General features: G+C 35.6%; 1 protein-coding gene across 1 annotated transcript in view; it reads left to right on the top strand.

Moving 5' to 3' along the window:
- Nucleotides 1-18,819, top strand: part of FBXO11 (F-box protein 11) — a 102,408-nt gene extending 83,589 nt beyond the window's left edge. The window contains exons 12-23 of the mRNA XM_059406119.1: nucleotides 9,251-9,468; nucleotides 10,415-10,500; nucleotides 11,495-11,589; nucleotides 12,600-12,722; nucleotides 12,811-12,896; nucleotides 13,654-13,730; nucleotides 13,821-13,964; nucleotides 16,160-16,270; nucleotides 16,900-17,007; nucleotides 17,310-17,418; nucleotides 18,006-18,104; nucleotides 18,194-18,819. Of these exons, the coding sequence (XP_059262102.1) occupies nucleotides 9,251-9,468; nucleotides 10,415-10,500; nucleotides 11,495-11,589; nucleotides 12,600-12,722; nucleotides 12,811-12,896; nucleotides 13,654-13,730; nucleotides 13,821-13,964; nucleotides 16,160-16,270; nucleotides 16,900-17,007; nucleotides 17,310-17,418; nucleotides 18,006-18,104; nucleotides 18,194-18,323 (1,386 nt within the window). The 3' untranslated portion in view covers nucleotides 18,324-18,819. The remainder of the gene's footprint in view (nucleotides 1-9,250; nucleotides 9,469-10,414; nucleotides 10,501-11,494; nucleotides 11,590-12,599; nucleotides 12,723-12,810; nucleotides 12,897-13,653; nucleotides 13,731-13,820; nucleotides 13,965-16,159; nucleotides 16,271-16,899; nucleotides 17,008-17,309; nucleotides 17,419-18,005; nucleotides 18,105-18,193) is intronic.
- The last annotated feature ends 365 nt before the right edge of the window (nucleotides 18,820-19,184 follow it).

Raw genomic sequence — 19,184 nt, forward strand, 5'->3', positions numbered from 1 at the left:
TCTCTCTTTCTCTTCTTTCTCTGTCAAATAAATGAATGAAATCTTTAGGGATAAAAAAATCACCCAGATTGAGTAAATATAATGTAATATAATATAATGGGGACCAGGATATGCATCTTTAATAAGCACCATAAGTGAGTTGAATGCAGGCTGTTTTGTAGGCTACAGTTGAAGAATTAATGGTTTCATTAGAAGTTTGACTTCATTTTATTCCTCTTAAAATTTTTTGGGCAGAATTTTAGTAAGAGATATAATGGTAATATCAGTTCTCTCTCTTTCTCTTCTTTCTCTGTCAAATAAATGAATGAAATCTTTAGGGATAAAAAAATCACCCAGATTGAGTAAATATAATGTAATATAATATAATGGGGACCAGGATATGCATCTTTAATAAGCACCATAAGTGAGTTGAATGCAGGCTGTTTTGTAGGCTACAGTTGAAGAATTAATGGTTTCATTAGAAGTTTGACTTCATTTTATTCCTCTTAAAATTTTTTGGGCAGAATTTTAGTAAGAGATATAATGGTAATATCAGTTCTAAAACTCAACGCAGTGATTAATTAGGCATGTTTATGGATGATACTATATTTTAAGTACTATTGTGTCATTTTACACAAGTTTCAAGAGATGCAACTTTTTTAGCTCTTTTAGGCCACTATTTCAAAATAATGCTCTTTGGTGTCTGTTCAGGTATTCTTTTCATTTAATGGCTAATCTTCATTGAGGCAATTTTCAAGTCCTGTACTTCGGCAACATTTTTTGTTAGGGAGTTAGAGATGGGTGAGGAGGTGATGGTATGGTGGCCAAACAGGATTGTGCTGAAGTTTTGGGTTTTGGGGGGGTTTTGTTTTCTTTCATTTTTGTTTTTGGTTTTTAATTTTTTTTTTTTTTAACTTTTCTGAAACCTCCTTGTGGTGAAGTTTTATTGCTATTCTATGAATCAGGCAACAGGGGATTGTTGGATTCACATATACAGATTGTCAGTTAATGAAGGAAACTTTTTAAATTTTTGTTGTTTGTGCCTAAAACCTTAATGTAGAATCCTTTTTTAAAACTAAACTAGACCAAGAGGGAGTACTCCTCTATGAAGTTCTGATTAGATCTAAGTAGTTTTAGCCACCTAATGCCATCATATTCCTGGGGTACTTGGAACCTGAGAAGCACAGTTCACTTAAAATGTAGGCTTGGGGGGTGCCTGGGTGGCTCAGTGGGTTAAAGCCTCTGCCTTCAGCTCAGGTCATGGTCCCAGAGTCCTGGGATCGAGCCCCACATCCGGCTCTCTGCTCAGCGGGGAGCCTGCTTCCCTCTCTTTCTGTCTGCCTCTGTGCCTACTTGTGATCTCTGTCTGTCAAATAAATAAATAAAATCTTTAAAAAAAAAATGTAGGCTTGGGGTATGCCTACATTTTATTTGGTTAAACATCTAACTCCTGCTTTCTGCTCAGGTCATGATCTCAGGGTCATGAAATTGAGCCTACATCAGGCTCTGCACTTAGCACAGAGTCCGCTTAAGATTTTCTCTCTTGGGTGCCTGGTGGCTTAGTCGTCAGGTTGTGATCTGGGGATCCTGGGATCAAGTTTCTCATTGGGCTCCCTGCTGCACAGTAACTATGCGTCTCCCTCTTCCTCTGCTTCTCTCTCTCTCTCTGTTTCTCATGAATAAATAAAATCCTTAAAAAAAAAAAAAGATTCTCTCTCTCTCTCTCCCTCTCCTTCTGCCACTCCCCACCCCTACGCACGCTCATGTGGTCTCTCTTAAAAAATTTTAAAAAGTAGGGGCGCCTGGGTGGCTCAGTGGGTTAAAGCCTCTCTCTTTGGCTCAGGTCATAACCCAGGGTCCTGGGATCGAGCCCCACATTGGGCTCTCTGCTCAGTGGGGAGCCTGCTTCCTCCTCTCTCTCTCTGCCTGCCTCTCCACCTACTTGTGATCTCTGTCAAATAAATAAATAAAATCTTTAAAAAATAAAAAATAAAATAAAAATTAAAAAAGTAGGCTGTAGCTTGGACCTATCAGTAAGAAAGCAGAGTGGGGGTATAATAAATAAATATAATAAAAAGAAAGCAGAGTGGAGATGACCACTTGCCCCCCCCTCCAGCTGAAATAAAGAAATTGACATTTCATGGCACATTGTACTTCTTTTTTCCCAAGAAGTAGGGAGCATGGGTATTATAGTCTGGAAGGCAAAGGTATGGAAGATGTCAAAACATAAGAATCTTGAAAATCTCCCCTCCCTTAGAGGCCTGTATTAGCTATAGTTCCTATTGGCTCTCTTATTTTGTAATGGCACTATACTATGCTAGTATTTCTTTGCCTGTGTCGCCCTTAGACTTTGCCCCAGAGTATCATATATTTTTTAAAGATTTTATTTATTTATTTGACAGAGAGATCACAAGTAGGCAGAGAGGCAGGCAGTGGTGGGGGAAGAAGCAGGCTCCCCACTGAGCAGAGAGCCCAGTATGGGGCTCAATTCCAGGACCCTGAGATCATGACCTGAGCCAAAGCATTACAGATTTGTAAGGGAAGGATGAAAATTCAAATCTAATGTCTTGGGCCTATCATTTGTTTTAGTATTGTGACACAACCCTTTAAAATCCTTTGGTAGAATGTTCTTCCCATTTTAGGTATTCTTTTGGCTTGTCTTCTTTGTGTTGACAGCCCATGATTGGTAGTATAACATCACTGAAGATAATCTTTTTAAAATTCTGCTTTCTTTTCTGTAGAACTTCAAAGAATATCAGAATAAACATTTAAAACTAGTCTCTCTACTGTCTACTTTTTTTAAATATACATATTTATTCTCTGAATTTTTGTTCCTTTTTCTCTCCTGTTGAGATACTTAAAATGTAAATTTCTAGGGGCTCCTGGGTGGCTCAGTGGGTTAAGCCGCTGCCTTCGGCTCAGGTCATGATCTCAGGGTCCTGGGATCGAGTCCCGCATCGGGCTCTCTGCTCAGCAGGGAGCCTGCTTCCTCCTCTCTCTCTCTCTGCCTGCCTCTCTGCCTACTTGTGATCTCTCTCTGTCAAATAAATAAATTAATTTAAAAAAAAATGTAAATTTCTAAATTCATAAGAATGAATCATAAAAGATTTTGTACTCTTTTATTTTTAAGAATTGTTTATGTAAAAATACTACATGCACAAGTATAAAGGACACCTCTAGGACATCACTAGGGCACGACTAGCATTTGTCATTGTTAGCTTCATGTTTAACTTTGAAGTATGAACTTCCCCTGTGAAAAATGAGAAATTAAGCACTTTATATTTCAGCCTGTCTCCATCCCATCACTTAAATTCTTAACTTTTTTTTTTTTTTAAGATTTTATTTATTTATTTGACAGAGACACACAGCAAGAGATGGAACACAAGCAGTGGGAGTGGGAGAGGGAGAAGCAGGCTTCCTGCTGAGCAGGAATCCTGATTTGGGGCTCAATCCCAGTACCCTGGGATCATGTTCTGGGCCGAAGGCAGACTCTTAACAACTGGACCACCTAGGCACCCCTTTGTTCTTAACTTGTCTTACATAAAGGTTTATAACTTTTACATTCCTATAGTTATTGGTCAATATTTATTCTGTATTTGTTTACCTTTAGTCCTTTTATAATAATTCCTTCATTGCTGAATTTTTTAATTTTTTTAAATAAACATAAAATGTATTTTTATCCCCAGGGGTACAGGTGAATTTTTTTTATTTTGATTAATTCTTTGTATGGCTGAATTTTCTCATCTAGCCATTCATTATTTGCTTATTTTTAAAAGAATGATTTATAGGTATTGTAGCTTGAATTCTTGCCATTTGAGAATGGCTATCTATTACTTTTTAACTTGGCTCAATATACATATATATTTTTTAAGAATTTATTTATTTATTTGGGAGAGGGAGAATGAGAGAGAGAGCACGAGTGTAGAAAAGTCAGCAGGAGAAGCAGACTCCCTGCCAAGCAGGGAGCCCAGATGTGGGACTGGATCCTGGGATCGTAACCTGAGCTAAAGGCAGTCGCTTTGACCAACTAAGCCACCCAGGAGCCCCAATATACATAATTTTGATTATACTTTTTTCCCCCTCTACATTTTGTGGTCCTGTTTATATTTCTAGCATTAAATGTGGCTGACAAGGAGATCATTTTGGTTTTTGTCTGAGATTATCTTTTTTTTTTTTTTTTCTTGTGATGATTTGCTTTTCTACTTCAGTATCCATAATGTAGGTTTCTGTTATTGTTGACCTTGTGTTGTTTTGCTGGTTTTCTTGTCCATATGTTCTTTGGAAACTTGGCTATGTATTGCTTTGTTCTTTAAGTTTTATGTGATTTCCTCAAATCTGTGCCCCTTACTATGTGTCCATAGTTTTGTCTTTTTTTCCCCCCACAGTGTGGTTTTTAATCCCTAATTTTTAATGTAATTTGTTTTACAGAATTTTTCTAACATACATAAAAAAGAGAATAGTATAGTGAATGAATCCCCATGTACGCAGTCTCCATCTTCAACAGCTATCAATTCATGGCCAGTTTTATTTCATCTATATTTAACCACTCTTTACTGTCTTCTCTACTCTCTAGATTATTTTGAAGCAAATCCTGGACATCATCATTTTCTCTGTAAATATTTTAGCATGCATCTTTAAAAGAGGAGGATTCTTTAAAAAAAAAAAAGAAAAGAAAAGAAAGAAAGAAAAAAATAAAAGATGGGGATTCTTTCTTTTTTCTTTCTTTCACATAATGACAATGCCAGTCTCATTCCTAAAAACAATTTTTCTATCATTGTTCACAAGTTCCCAGAAATCTTTGTTTAATATTGAATCTATTGCAGAGTGTTATTTTTGTAAAATATAATTAGAATGCCATAGCAGTGCCAAATTGCTATAAAATTTTGGAGACCTTCTAAATTTATGAATTTAACACATGACAGATTGACAGATGACAGATTATCTATATTGAAATGTCGCTGCCTCTCTCGCCTTTCATTTTCCTTTGCTTTGAATAGCCTCACTTAAATAGGAAGCATAAGTTTTAGAGGATAAAAATTGCACATTAGTGTACATTTTTGCTCACATTTACTTCTTGTGCCTGTGTTATTTCTCTGAAAATAATATTGTGGGAGTGTTTCCTTTCCATGTTCTGTTCATGCCACTAGATCTGATCACCTTAAAGATCATTAGCTGGGCTTATGAGAACCTTCAGTTACTTGGGGAAAACATTTTATTGGATGACCCCAGAAAAACCATTTCTGTCCTATCAAAAGATACCAAATTGCTAAGAGCTTCTTCTATATTTAAAATAAGGGCTTGGGACACCTAGGTGGCTCCTGGGTGGCTCAGTCTAAGTGTCTTCCTTCAGGCCAGGTCATAATCTTACGGTCCAGGGATTGAGCCCAGCATTGGGCTCCTTGCTCAGTAGGGAGCTCCTCTCCCTTTTCCTCTGTCCCAACGCCCTACTGTCTCTCAAGTAAATAAAATCTTAAAAAAAAAAAAAATCCCTGCTTTTGGAGTTTTGTTAATATATATTGGAATTTTCATGGTTTGCATCTTACAAGGCAGAGTAGAATTCTGTCTATATCATGCTTACATTTCTGAATTACTATGACATTTTACACTAAAAGCATCTCTTAAAATGAATACATTTTATTAAAACTTACCTTGGGATGCCTGGGTGGCTCAGTTGTTAGGCATCTGCCTTTGGCTCAGGTCATGATCCCAGGTTCGAGCCCCACACTGGGCTTCCTACTCCTCAGGAAGCCTGCTTCTCCTTCTCCCACTCCCCCTGCTTTTGTTCCCTCTCTTGCATTCCCTCTCTTGCTTCCTACTCCTCAGGAAGCCTGCTTCTCCTTCTCCCTCTCCCCCTGCATTTATTCCCTCTCTTGCACTCTCTCTCTTTCTCAAAAATAAATAAATAATATATTTTTTAAAACAGCTTAAAATTGCATTAACTGAATTCTTTAAACCCATAACAAGAGATCGGTTTCCTTGTAAAATTATAAAACTGTTCTATCTGAATGTGGTAAAATGACTGTTTGGCAATGTAGGGGCTTCTGGTTTTAAAAGCATGAAAAGTGGGACACCTGGCTGGCTCAGTCGGTGGATCGTGTGACTCTTGATCTCAGGGTCATGAGTTTGAGCCCCACGTTGGGAGTAGAGTTTACTTTTTTAAAGAAAGAGCATGAAGAAAAAAAATGGTTTTTACTACTTTCTTTTCTTGAATGTTATCTTAAAAGATACAGGTTCCAAACTTTGATGGAATTAAGGAACATTTTTAACCTTTAAATTACAACATGGTAAATGGCTAGTTGCCTATTACCAAGCCCACCATTACAGATTAGAGCAAATTATAAAACCTTATATTTATGGGGCACCTGGGTGGCTCAGTCAGTTAAGCATCTGCCTTCAGCTCAGGTCATGATTTCAGAGTCTTGGGATTGAGCCCCACGTCAGGCTCTGTGCTCAGTGGGAAGCCCCGCTTCTCCCTCTCCTCCCCACTCATGCTCTCTCTCACATTCGCTCTCTTTCTCTCTCTCTCAAGTAAATAGTAAAATCTTTAAAAAAAAAAAAAAAACAAACCTTTTTGTTCAGGAAGATAAATTGGTAAACCTGATGTGAACATAAATATGTTGAGTTGTTTTACAACTGGTAGTGAGTTTAGAATAGAATTATCAGTAGGGGCCTAAGCAAAGGAGGAGAATAACATAATTACCAACTTTAATATAAAAAGTTGTACAGCAAAGAATATATACTTATACTTTATGACTCAGCTATGAATAACACACTAATATAACCAAAATTGTGCTATCACTACATTGGAAGAATACAGTGTGAATGTGTGTGATAGGAGATAGAAAGAGCTAAATTCTTACTTTCCGTAATAGAAAATGAATAGACATCACCTAAAACTGCAAACTCAAGATATAGCAATACAGATCTTAATTTAAAAATATAGAGGTGGGGCGCCTGGGTGGCTCAGTGGGTTAAGCCTCTGCCTTCGGCTCAGGTCACAATCTCAGGGTCCTGGGATTGAGCCCCGCATCGGGCTCTCTGCTCTGCGGGGAGGCTGCTTCCACCTCTCTCTCTGCCTGCCTCTCTGCCTACTTATGATCTCTGTCTGTCAAATTAAAAAAAATTTTTTTTTAATTTAAAAAAAAAGAAGTGAATAAAAAGAGTCAGCCAGAAGAATTGAAAGTGGGGGACTTTGGATAAGGGAAAATGAGGAGAGAGGCTGCTGTTTGCCTTAGTAAATTCGATCTAGTTGACTGTCTTAACTATACAAAATCAAAATCTAGAGAAAATAGAGCATCCCTACATTTGAATCATTTTTAGTCAATACATAGCAAAGTATACTTGGAGTACTGTGTACTTGGAAAGTATAGTTGCAGTATAGTCAAGACGTGACAGTGCCTGTTGCTGAAGTAATTTTGGAAACCCAATAAGCAGCATACCTTTCCTTGCCACATTCTGAACAGATTATGAAATGAAGCCATTAAGTAGTGTGAGAAGACTGAAATAATTTTATTACCCTTAAAATATTAAGTTGGAGATTACGGCCTTGAACAGGAACCAAATGGGTCTGATTGACTGCACCCCAAAATTAAATAAACTTACTACTCCACAAACAAATATTGTGATGGAACCCCATATCAGGCTCCCTGCTCGGCGGGAAGCCTACTTCTTCCTCTCCCACTCCCCCACTTGTTCCCTTTCTACTCTGTCTCTTTCTGTCTAATAAATAAATACAATTTTTTAAAACAAACAAAAAAGTTTGGTAGAGCACAAGGAGGGAGAGCAACAGGCAGAGGGACAGGGAGAAGCAGGCTCCCCACAGAACAGGGAGCCCTTGTGGGGCTAGCTCCCAGGACCCTGAGATCATGACCCAAGCCAAAACCACCTGGGTGACTGAGCCCCCCAGGCACCCCAGAGTAGCTATTTTTAATGTAATCCATATATGAAAAAGTTGCAGATAATTTGTTCTTTGTGGAAAACGAACCTGAAACTACTTTTGAACATTACTCAGAGGTCTGTTTTCTTAAAGAGTTAAATAATGTAGTAAATTTGAGTATCACAATTATATCCTGTTTTTCACCTTCACTAGATTTTGCAGAAAGTAATGAATTCCTGCTTTTGCTATATGTGAAGTCTTATATAGATACAACAGCACTTAATATAAACCTTTCTATACAGAAGCTTAGGATCAGGGAGGAATGGACATAACAAATAAACAGGAACAGTACAAAGCATTACATAGAGGTACCATAAGAAATTTAAAGAAAGGAGAGCATATTCAGTTTTTGAAGGGAAATAGACCAGAAGTTGAAGTGGCTTTTACAAGTGCCATTTTGGGAATATCTCCCCCCCCCCCTTAATATTTAGTCTTGATTGGAGGTGCCTGGGTGGCTCAGTCAGCTGAGTGTGTCTGCCTTTGGCTCTGATCATGATCCCAGAGTCCTGGGATTGAACCCTTGTTGTGCCCCCTCTTGCTTACTCTTTTGCTCTATTTGTCAAATAAATCAATCTTAAAAAAAAAAAAAAAATTTAGTCTTGATTGAATCTGAGAATTTAGGATATCAGTATTACAATAACTTATTATCATTACAAAATAAGTCTGTCCATTACAGAAAATTTAAGAAATTCATAGAAGTATAAAAGATACAAAAGCAATCTATCATATTTCTCAGATAATCACACCTTCATATTTTTGTTTTATTGTTCATTGTATTTTCTTGAAATAAAATTGAGACCATACTTAATATATACTATCTTTAAGAATATACTGTTTCTTTTATTTAACACGATAGCATGTAAAGCATGAATACAAGTTAGTCCATTCCCTGTTATTGGGCTAAGGTGAACATTATTTTCTGTGTCTTTTTCTGTAGTCTCTGATTATGTCCTTAGGTCACCTTTTTAGAATTTGTTTTCTTGGGACATTTTTAAATCTCTAAGAGTTTTTTTTTTTTAAGACTCAATAAATCTTTGTCAAAGGATGTGTATATTTATTGGGTGATAGTATTTATTTGCATTTATTAGATAAATCTTTCCCTTGTTTTCTTCCCTGGCTTTGCATATACTCAGACTGAGAAGAATTGTGATTCTCTGTTTCACCAAAATTAAATCTCTTTTATCATTTGAAATTTAGTGTGTATCTGTTTTATTTTTAACCTTGAACATTTCTGATACTTAATTTTGAGGCATACAGTAAAAAGGTCATTTTTTTAAAATGTCATTTCTTTTTGGGAAGTAGTCTTACCTTCAGTTTGATTTCTGTATTTTTCAGGGTTACTTTGAAAGTTGCAACATACACAGAAACAGAATAGCAGGCTTTGAAGTAAAAGCCTATGCTAACCCCACAGTCGTTCGATGTGAAATTCATCATGGGCAGACTGGAGGAATATATGTGCATGAAAAAGGAAGAGGACAATTCATAGAGAATAAAATCTATGCAAACAACTTTGCAGGTGTATGGATTACCTCAAATAGTGACCCAACAATAAGGTAATTATATATAATTATGGATGGAAATTACTTTTTTACTTTTTATGTTATATGAAAAGTCAAGCTTTAACTCTTAACTATTTTTCCTAGACACCTGACCACTGCAAAATAGATCTTCCTAGTAAATGTCTATGCGTCTGAATGAGCAAAGCTGTTGCATTTATTTTTGGGTGTTCTGTTTGTTTTTTAGTGATCTAAGTCATGCAAAATATTCTTTTATGAACAGTTGCAAATGTTATTATGATTTTAAGTTTATCAAACTGCATTATAAATGAGTGTATAGGGCCGTGTTCTTTTCTTGGAACATGAATGACCTTGTCTTCTCTTTTTTTTGTCTGAGAGTCTGCAGATAGCATAACTCAGGAAAGTAATTAACTCCAAGATTCTTGGACTGATCAAAAATAACAAAAAGTCAGAACTTCAGGCCATCACTTTTCTTTAATAGTTCCTACCATTCCCTCTGGCTGCAGTAAGGAAACAAACAGATCCAGTCTGTTGGCTAAGACTGTAGAACCAGAACTATTATAACTTAATCAGTAACAATGAATTATTTTTGATTGCCAAGTTTTATTTTCCACTGGTTTTATGAAAGTAGATTATGAGATTTCCATCTTGTTAATATTCAGCATATGTGTCTAGATCAGCTAAAAAAAAGAAAAAAGTTCTAAATGTATCAGCTATTTTGAGGGGAATTTTTAAGAATGTTACTTTGTCTCAAATACTAGGTGGCTCTTTTAAGCTTTAAGCGTTCGGTTTTAGAAAGAAAACAAAGGAACTTAGAAATCATCTAGTCTGCGTCCCTTGTTTTACAGATTAGGAAACTATGACCCCTAGAAGGTAAATAATTTTTTAAGGTACCATGAGTATGAGTGGCCCTGTAGTTGATTGTGTTAAATAAGCTTTCACTGAATAGAGGTTTATTTTTTATCATTTATCATAATTATAGGGGGAATTCTATATTTAATGGAAATCAAGGGGGAGTTTACATCTTTGGTGATGGACGAGGCCTTATTGAAGGAAATGACATTTATGGTAAGAATGTTTTGTTCTATAAAGTTTTGGAACTTGGTCTGTCTTCCTGACATTAGCAAAATGGACCACTTTGAAACCATCCAAGAAGTGGTGATCCAATTTCTTTAAATTCTCAGTAAAGATTACTTGTGATGTTTATTTACTTATTAGTCACTATTCACTTAACATTTAATGGGTACCCAGTGTTTACCAGGAACTATACTAGATACCAGTGATGAAAATACAAATAAGACCTTAGTCTGCGGGAGTATGCACTTTCCTTAAATTCACTCTTTTTTCACTTTGGTACTAATTGTAAACGTAGGGGTGGGGGTGCCTGGTGGCTCAGTTGATTAAATGTCTGCCTTTGGCTCCCGTCATGATCCTTGAGACCCGGGATCAAACCTCACAGTGAGCTCTGCTCAGTGGGGAGTCTGCTTCTCACTCACTCTCTGACTCTCAAGTAAATAAGTAAAATCTTTAAAAAAAAAAAAAAAAACTATAAAGGGAAAATACTTATTCCTCATTAAAACTTTTTGAGATACAAATTCAGTAGACCATTAGATGTGTGTGTGCTAGACACAGATATGTTCATGGGCTTTCTCTTTTGCTGCTACTTACCTGGATAATATTTACATAAACCTTATGAAGTAGACACTGTTAAATATCTCCACTTACTGATTGGGAAACAAAGATACAATGAGGTTAAATAACTTAAAGTCACACAGGAAGGTAGAATTCCTGGGATTCCTTACTTGGCAGCCTGGCTTCAGAGTCTCTACTCCAAACTCTTATGCCTATACTGCCTACAGTTTTTCTTTTTATACTCCTAGTTCCCTTAGTTTTGTTTTTTAATGCTCTCAAACCATAAATATCTTTGTGAATGTGACATATTTCACAAAATTGTGCTTTTCCTAAAATTCTAAAAATTTTGACTACCATGTAGTGATGTAAAATTTTTACTGTGTTCCATGAAGCTCCATATGTTGACATTGTAACTTTTATTTTTAAATAGGCAATGCATTAGCAGGAATTCAGATTAGGACAAACAGTTGTCCAATTGTTCGACATAACAAAATTCATGATGGTCAACATGGTGGGATTTATGTGGTAAGTCAATTAATATAGTTCTAGAATGTCATGCCTCATGGCATGGATGAGGACAGAATTATATCTAGCCTTGAGTAGGCCATATTTAGCTTACAGAGTATGAGTTTATGACTGTCTTTAATATTTATACAATAAATAACACTCTTGTTCTCCCTGCCAGTATATGAATGACTTACATAGTATGTGTAGTGATCTGTAAAATTCAGTCAAATGACTGAGTTTAGGCATAGAGAATATACCTTTTTTTATTAAAGTCTTTAATTATAATTGATATTATGGGCTGACCTCTCAACCATCGATTGGCTGAGTTCTAATTTTACCCTGGAGTTTTGTTGGTGTGACTATGCTGGGAGTCTGAAATTTTCTAAAAGTAGTAAGTAAATTTTATAGTATCAGTGAAAGTACTAATAATACTAGACTTGAATATTTCTGAATATTTTTGAAAAGTCAGTTTTTCATTTGAATTTATCCTAAAACATAATTGAGCATCTTACAAGATTTTCAAACCACATATTGGTCCTACACCTTCTGTTACCATGGTGTATCTGGAACTGTTATAACAGATTCAAGTGAGAAAATGTAGGAAATTTCAGAAGGGTCCTTGTGTAATGCCAGGTATGATTCTGATTTTTATTTTCAGTTCTAAATCTCAGTCTTAAGTCTTCTGCTCTAAATAAAAATAAGTATTTTAGTAACCTGAGATCTTATTTTGAATGATTTCACCAGTAATTTGAAATAGCTGTTAGCTTACTAAATGAGAGACCTTCAGTTTGTTATATATCTTAGAATGAAATAAGAGCTTAAAAGTACAAAATCACATAAAGAACAGTATAAAAACTTACAGAGCTTAAACTCAGGTAGAGGCTACACAAAAGCAATGTTACTACCTCATTCAGGTGAAAAAATAAAAATTGAAATTTTTTTATCATAACTGTTTTTAAAGGGGGGAACATACTATAAACTACTGGTTTCTAAAAGATATATATTGTATCAATGTAATTTTTATTTAGCATGAGAAAGGACAAGGCGTAATAGAAGAGAATGAAGTTTATAGTAATACTCTGGCTGGGGTCTGGGTGACAACAGGCAGCACTCCAGTACTGAGAAGAAACAGGATACATAGTGGAAAGCAGGTAAAATTATTTTGGATTTTTACATGGGAAATAGATTGTTTTATAAACTTTTTTTGTCATTTGAAAACAATTTTTTTTTAAATTTTAGGTTGGTGTATATTTTTATGACAATGGACATGGAGTGCTAGAGGACAATGATATCTATAATCATATGTATTCAGGGGTTCAGATAAGGTAAACATTTTTCACATTTGGCTTTCTTTTGGGAGGGAATTCGGTGGGAATATGTGGGGTATGTAAAAGAACTTCCCTTGTTTATTTAATGCTCAACTTTTATTCCTCCTTTTGTATATATATTCATGCTCTTACCACATGCTTGGCTTAAATTGTCAGAATATAGCTTTTCTTGAACCAGCCAGTGGCACATATGCCTGCCATAGGAGCACGTTTCCACTCTTCTGTCATCCACTGTAACAGTCATAGTTGCCAGTGTACTCTATCATACTTGGAAAGTAGGCAGCTATATAAAAATACTTGTGAGCTATACCTGGCATGTTGTAGGCACTCAGTAAATGTGAGCTTCTCTTTTTACACTATTTCTGTAAGAGTATTAGTTTTTTACACCCCTCTTTCCTGTATTTTAAGTTTTAGAAACTGTAGTAGTACTTATAATTCAGCCCTTCATTTTATATATGAGGTGAGTATACAATAATAGTAGTCACTTAATCTAACCTCCCCAGTGTAGTTTATAGTTTAGGAGGCTCTATAGTAATAATATAATCTATAGCTAAGTATATTCTGTTGGAAATAGAATTAAGCAAAATTACACCAGTGTCTTTACCGACAAATTTCTCAGAGCATCTGGAAAGACACTCCATTGTATACTTATTCTTACTGTGATTAATATAAATTTTTTCACGGTTACCTAACATAACATGGGATATGGGAGTAGAAGCAGTTAAGATGGCATTATTTTCTATTGTATCCATAGGACTGGAAGCAACCCCAAAATTAGACGCAACAAAATCTGGGGAGGACAAAATGGTGGAATTCTTGTTTATAATTCTGGTATGTTTAATCTTTCATTTTTTCCTTATTGCTAATTGTCTTTAGAGCCATACTTTCCAAATAACATAACCTAAAATTCTGTACTTATAGGTCTAGGCTGTATAGAAGACAATGAAATATTTGACAATGCAATGGCTGGAGTCTGGATTAAGACAGATAGTAATCCTACACTAAGAAGAAATAAAATCCATGATGGAAGAGATGGTGGCATCTGTATATTTAATGGGGGTCGAGGTATTGTTGTTAATTTTGCATTAGTAAAAAAAACAATTTTTCATTATTCTTCCTCCATATCTTTAATGATTAGGGACATTGCCAATTAATATAAGCTTTAAGTGAGTGAATCTTAGTCTTTTTCCTTATCAGGTCTTGAGGTAGATTAGATTAGTGTCTGGAGGTAAAGAAGACAGGTGTTTGTACAATTTTTCTTTTCTTTTTGTAGCCATCTTGAGTGTGCTAGTTGTTGGGCATTTTTAAGGTCGAATTTGTTTACATTTTCTCTCTGGACTTTCTTTTATTTAGAATAGTGATATGACTATAATAAACATCAAGGTCCAGTTACAGAACTAGGTTAGAAATTAATTGGCCTGTAACTATATGAAAATGTCTGTAGTAAATAAGTATTGCTTTGTACCTGTTTGCAACTGTTTGTTGGAGAGTGGAATTAATGAAGTCAAGGCGTGTCTGGTTTTGTATACATGAAGGTCAACTCATTTTACATTGAGGCAAAAATTCCACATCTGCAAATGCATGTTGTTCAGAGAGACTAGGGGAGAATGTTAAATGCAAATTTATCACCGTTCCTGAAATGTCAGTAACCCAGCACTGTGCATCTTATATGGAAGGAATAGCCAGTTACTACTACAGCCAAGCAGTGATGATTCCATTAATGACAGACTCTGAAAGAGCTCATAATCTAATAATTCATTAAGATGATATACCTGATAGAGGAGTCTTTACAAGATATAATGAGGAAACACAATACAGTGGATGGTTTTATTTGTAAGGTGTTGAAAAAAGATTCATGGATTAAAATAACTCTTAAGCTGTCTTGTAAAATGAGCATTCACTGGTAAATGTGGGGTGGGGAGGCCATTCCCAGTGTAGAAAGCACAGTTCACACTTCCATTTGTTTTGTACCAACAACTGATACAGATGCTAAAGATACAATGGTGAATAAAACAGTACTACATCCCAGAAAGCTTAGAGTCTAATGGCACATTGTAACCAAAAATCTAAAGGAAACCACATGGTTCTGATTAGTAAGGCGCAAAGAGGTACTGAAAGTTGAGGCTAGAGAAGGGGCAGTGCCCAGATTCTAACTTTGTATACAGAATTCAGACTGGATCTTAGCAAAAGCAAAGATTAGAGGAAGTTGGAGTAGTCTTTTCCAGGGGAATAGCAGTTTAGAGGTCAAAACTGAACTCACAGGTGGGTTGAATGTCTACAGAAGTAGTTTCATATTTTCAGAGCAGAGATGCTCATATACAACTAATAATTCACTATACATAAGTAGGGTTTATAAGAGTAATATTAGCGAGTTCTTTAATGCAGTGTATGTTTACATGTATTAATTCATTAATCCTCATTAAAACCCTGTATGTAGGTGCCATTATGGCCAGATTAGATAAGGAACTCAGTGAGGTGGTAGAATCCGTATTTGAAGATCTGATAAGTCTGATTCCGCAGCTCATTTTTAAATCATGTTATACTCTCAGAAGAGAGAATAATAAATTCGATGGAGGGAAACAAATCTTCCAGAGGAAGTGACATTAGGAAGAAAGAAGGCAGGACATTCCAGGATGAAGAAATAATACAAACCAAAGGCATTAGAGATAAAAATGTGTATCATATTCAGAGCATAGATAATGTAGTAAGACAATGGAATAGGTTAGGGGAATATCTTTAAAGGTTTTAAATGGCAACTTAATTTTAAACTTTATTCTGAAAATAGTTTTTAAGCAGAGAAGGAACATGGCAGTTGTAGGAAACTGGGAAGAACAGAAGAGAGACTACAGGAAATTATCCTTATAATCATCACTTGATGATTATAAGAATGACCAGAAATAGGGTTTGCATGAAAGCATTGAGGCTATAATGATTCTAAAAATACTTCAAAGGACCTCATTTTAATTCAGTGTGAGAAATAGGTGCCAGGCAGCCACCAGGAATTTGTTGAGTGAACTAGACATGGTTCCCGGTACCATGGAATTTCCATTTATCTGGTAGAATGGTTACCTGCCATTTTAAGCAGTTCTTGGTTATTCCTACCTTAAACCCCTCTGAATTACTAATAAACTTTTCAGCTGAGAAATTAGTCCTTTTTTTATACAACACAGTCAGTAAGAAACTAAAAACCTGAATGCCGCCAAAACTATTAAAATTTGTTATGTGCATAAGCCTTAATCTGAGGAAATATTTTATTATAGGTCTCCTTGAAGAAAATGATATTTTCAGGAATGCTCAAGCAGGTGTTCTCATCAGCACTAATAGTCATCCAGTCTTAAGGAAAAACAGAATATTTGATGGCTTTGCTGCAGGTTTGTATTTTCTTTTGTTACCTGTAGCTTGTTTTCTATACATTAAAATGTTCAATCTTTAGAATATTAATTCTCTTTTGCTTATTAACTGAAGGGGTGTGCTAAGTGTGTTGCAAAAGTGGCTGAATGCCTTGCAGTTAACAATGGCTTATAAGAGCACGTAATCCAAGTTCTGGATTGTAATGTTCTAAGCCAGACTTTTAAGAAATCTCTCTTGGGTTCAGTAATAATTATGAAACCTTAATTGGGATAGAATGCAAGCTTGTACTGCCATTTGGAATACAAATAAATTCAAGCCCTCTGGCCTCTCAAACTTTCCAAGTATTGTGCACATATTTCAACTTTTTGCCAGGGAAGATGACACTTTTTTTTTTCTTCATACGTACAACTAGTGGCTACCTAAACATATTTCTGGGCAGGCATTATCATCATCTGCTTGCCATGAAAATAAGTATTAAGTTATGAACCATCTGTAGTAAGTAGTATGCCTTTCTTTAGCAAGGATAGGGGACTGTTAACAGTGGAAAATAAATGTTATTCTCAGTGACTCAAACATTTGCATCTTATTCTTTAGATGTTAAGAAACTATAATGTGATGATGCATCTACTGTTTGTAAATTTTACTTCAGGTATTGAAATTACAAATCATGCAACTGCAACACTAGAAGGCAATCAGATTTTTAACAACCGGTTTGGAGGCTTATTTTTAGCATCTGGTGTTAATGTGACAATGAAAGGTATGTTGGAGTCTGCTCTGCCTATAAATATACAAAATATGCCATTAAAAGATAATGGTATCAGAAGCCATTGCTGTCCCTCTGCCAAGTTAACTACAACTCCGAACTATTTTGAAAGCTTTGACTTGTTCTAAACAGTTGGGAGTATCTTACACCAGGAAAATCCATTTTTCTATTTTAAGCTGACGTTTTTTACTTAATTGGTTAGCCTCCTCTGGTCTTTAAAAAGTGACTATTTGTTATCTCTATTTTTATCTTAAGTCTTTGTCCTCTAGAATTTTACTTATTTTTTTTTATTACAGATAACAAAATAATGAACAATCAAGACGCCATAGAAAAGGCTGTTAGTAGAGGCCAATGTTTATATAAAATATCAAGTTATACCAGCTATCCCATGCATGATTTCTACAGGTATATTTCTAAATTACTTGTGAGTCTTGAAAAAGGGGAGATAGTGATTTTCTAAACTGGCAAGACATAATATTTTTACATTTTTCTCTTAAATGTAAGCTAGAGAAAATTGGGTATTGGAAAAATTACCAAGGAAAGAGACTATAATTGAGAATTTTTTATTTGTCCATAGTAAGTTCTCTGTGATCAATCTGCTTGAGACCACAAATATGGAAGAGCAACAGCAACTGTTGCTATCACTGGAAAGGTGGAACACAATGCTTTTGTTTGGGAGTTTCAAAGTAAAGGTCTAATTAATTGTCCCATGTACCCCAGTCACTGAGTGGTTCTTGATGCCCTGCCCCCAGATTAAGTATTTTTTAAATGAAAGTTTCAGCTGCCTTTCTACAGTTTGCAAATCAGGTGTTTTTCTCAGAAGACACAGACCAGGAGATTGACTTGTTAAAGTCCTTTTGCAGAAATTAACCTGGCCTAGAGCTACAAAAATTTTGGTTTTGTTCTTCTTGTAAGCCATAGGTCGTCGGGTAAAACGCAGTATTTTGAGGAAGTAACATTTCAAGAAAATAATGTAAGCTTTTGCTTTTTAGATGTCACACTTGTAACACCACAGATCGAAATGCCATATGTGTGAACTGCATTAAGAAGTGCCATCAGGGACATGATGTAGAATTTATTAGACATGATAGGTATGTAGCACACTTGCTTGCTCTGTTACCCACTTATTTCCAATCCCCCCCCTCACTTTCCTAATTTTTGGGTTTTCATTTTGCTTTAGGTTTTTCTGTGACTGTGGTGCTGGAACACTGTCTAATCCTTGTACATTAGCTGGTGAGCCTACACATGATACAGATACACTATATGACTCTGCTCCACCTATAGAATCTAATACATTGCAGCACAACTGAACTCCTTCCCTAAAGAAAAAGTCCTGCCATTCTAACATCATAACTTAAAACATTTTTTTCGGAAGAAGATTTAAAATATTTGCCCATGCTACAGGAAGAGACTGTATTAAAAATGGATACACGAGGTCAGTTGACACTATGAAGCTCAAGCTACCAAAAAGAAAGTGGCAATATATTGACTCAGGATCTCAAAGCTGGGTGTTTTAGCATTACTGTGTAAAGACTTTTGAAGGGACAGAAGTGAAGAAATAAGCTGCAATTTTGTACAGATACCAACTTCTGAAAAAAAGCTGGTGTTTTTACAACTAGCATTGAATGCAGTCCAATTTGCAGTAGTACTCTTCAATAGACAAGCAGCTTTGTTGCTGCCTTTATGGACATGGGTACCAATTGCTTTTGTAATATGGTAAAAATGTGAGCTAGCACTTCTGCGTTTCTTTTGATTTTTTTAACATGTATTCAGATTGAGAAATATGATTTTAATGCTTTAATCTCATGTAGTTTGTTTTTAATTTCAAGCAAATCTTCTTGTACTTGAATGTGCCCTGTTTTGTTAGCACACCTAGACTTGCTGTAACTGTACTCATGTCCCAGTATGTACGTTCTTTCTATGAAAGAGAAAACACTAATCTTAAATTATATCCAGCAATGTTTCTGGTATCCTTTAAGAAAAGTTAAGACTATTATTTCCTTCCCTTCCCTGTGCAGCATTCAAAATCACCCCTAGAAAAAGTGAGTGTTTTAATGAGACTTCCTAGGAAGGGATGCACTGTAAAACAAAAAGTATTCTTGTAACTCAGTTTTGTGAAAGGTAAAAACTACTATGTTTTAAAGTACACTTTAGAAAGTCTCTTCAAAACA

This window comes from Mustela nigripes, chromosome 7 (genome assembly GCF_022355385.1).
Source record: "Mustela nigripes isolate SB6536 chromosome 7, MUSNIG.SB6536, whole genome shotgun sequence".
Taxonomy (NCBI): Eukaryota; Metazoa; Chordata; class Mammalia; order Carnivora; family Mustelidae; genus Mustela; species Mustela nigripes.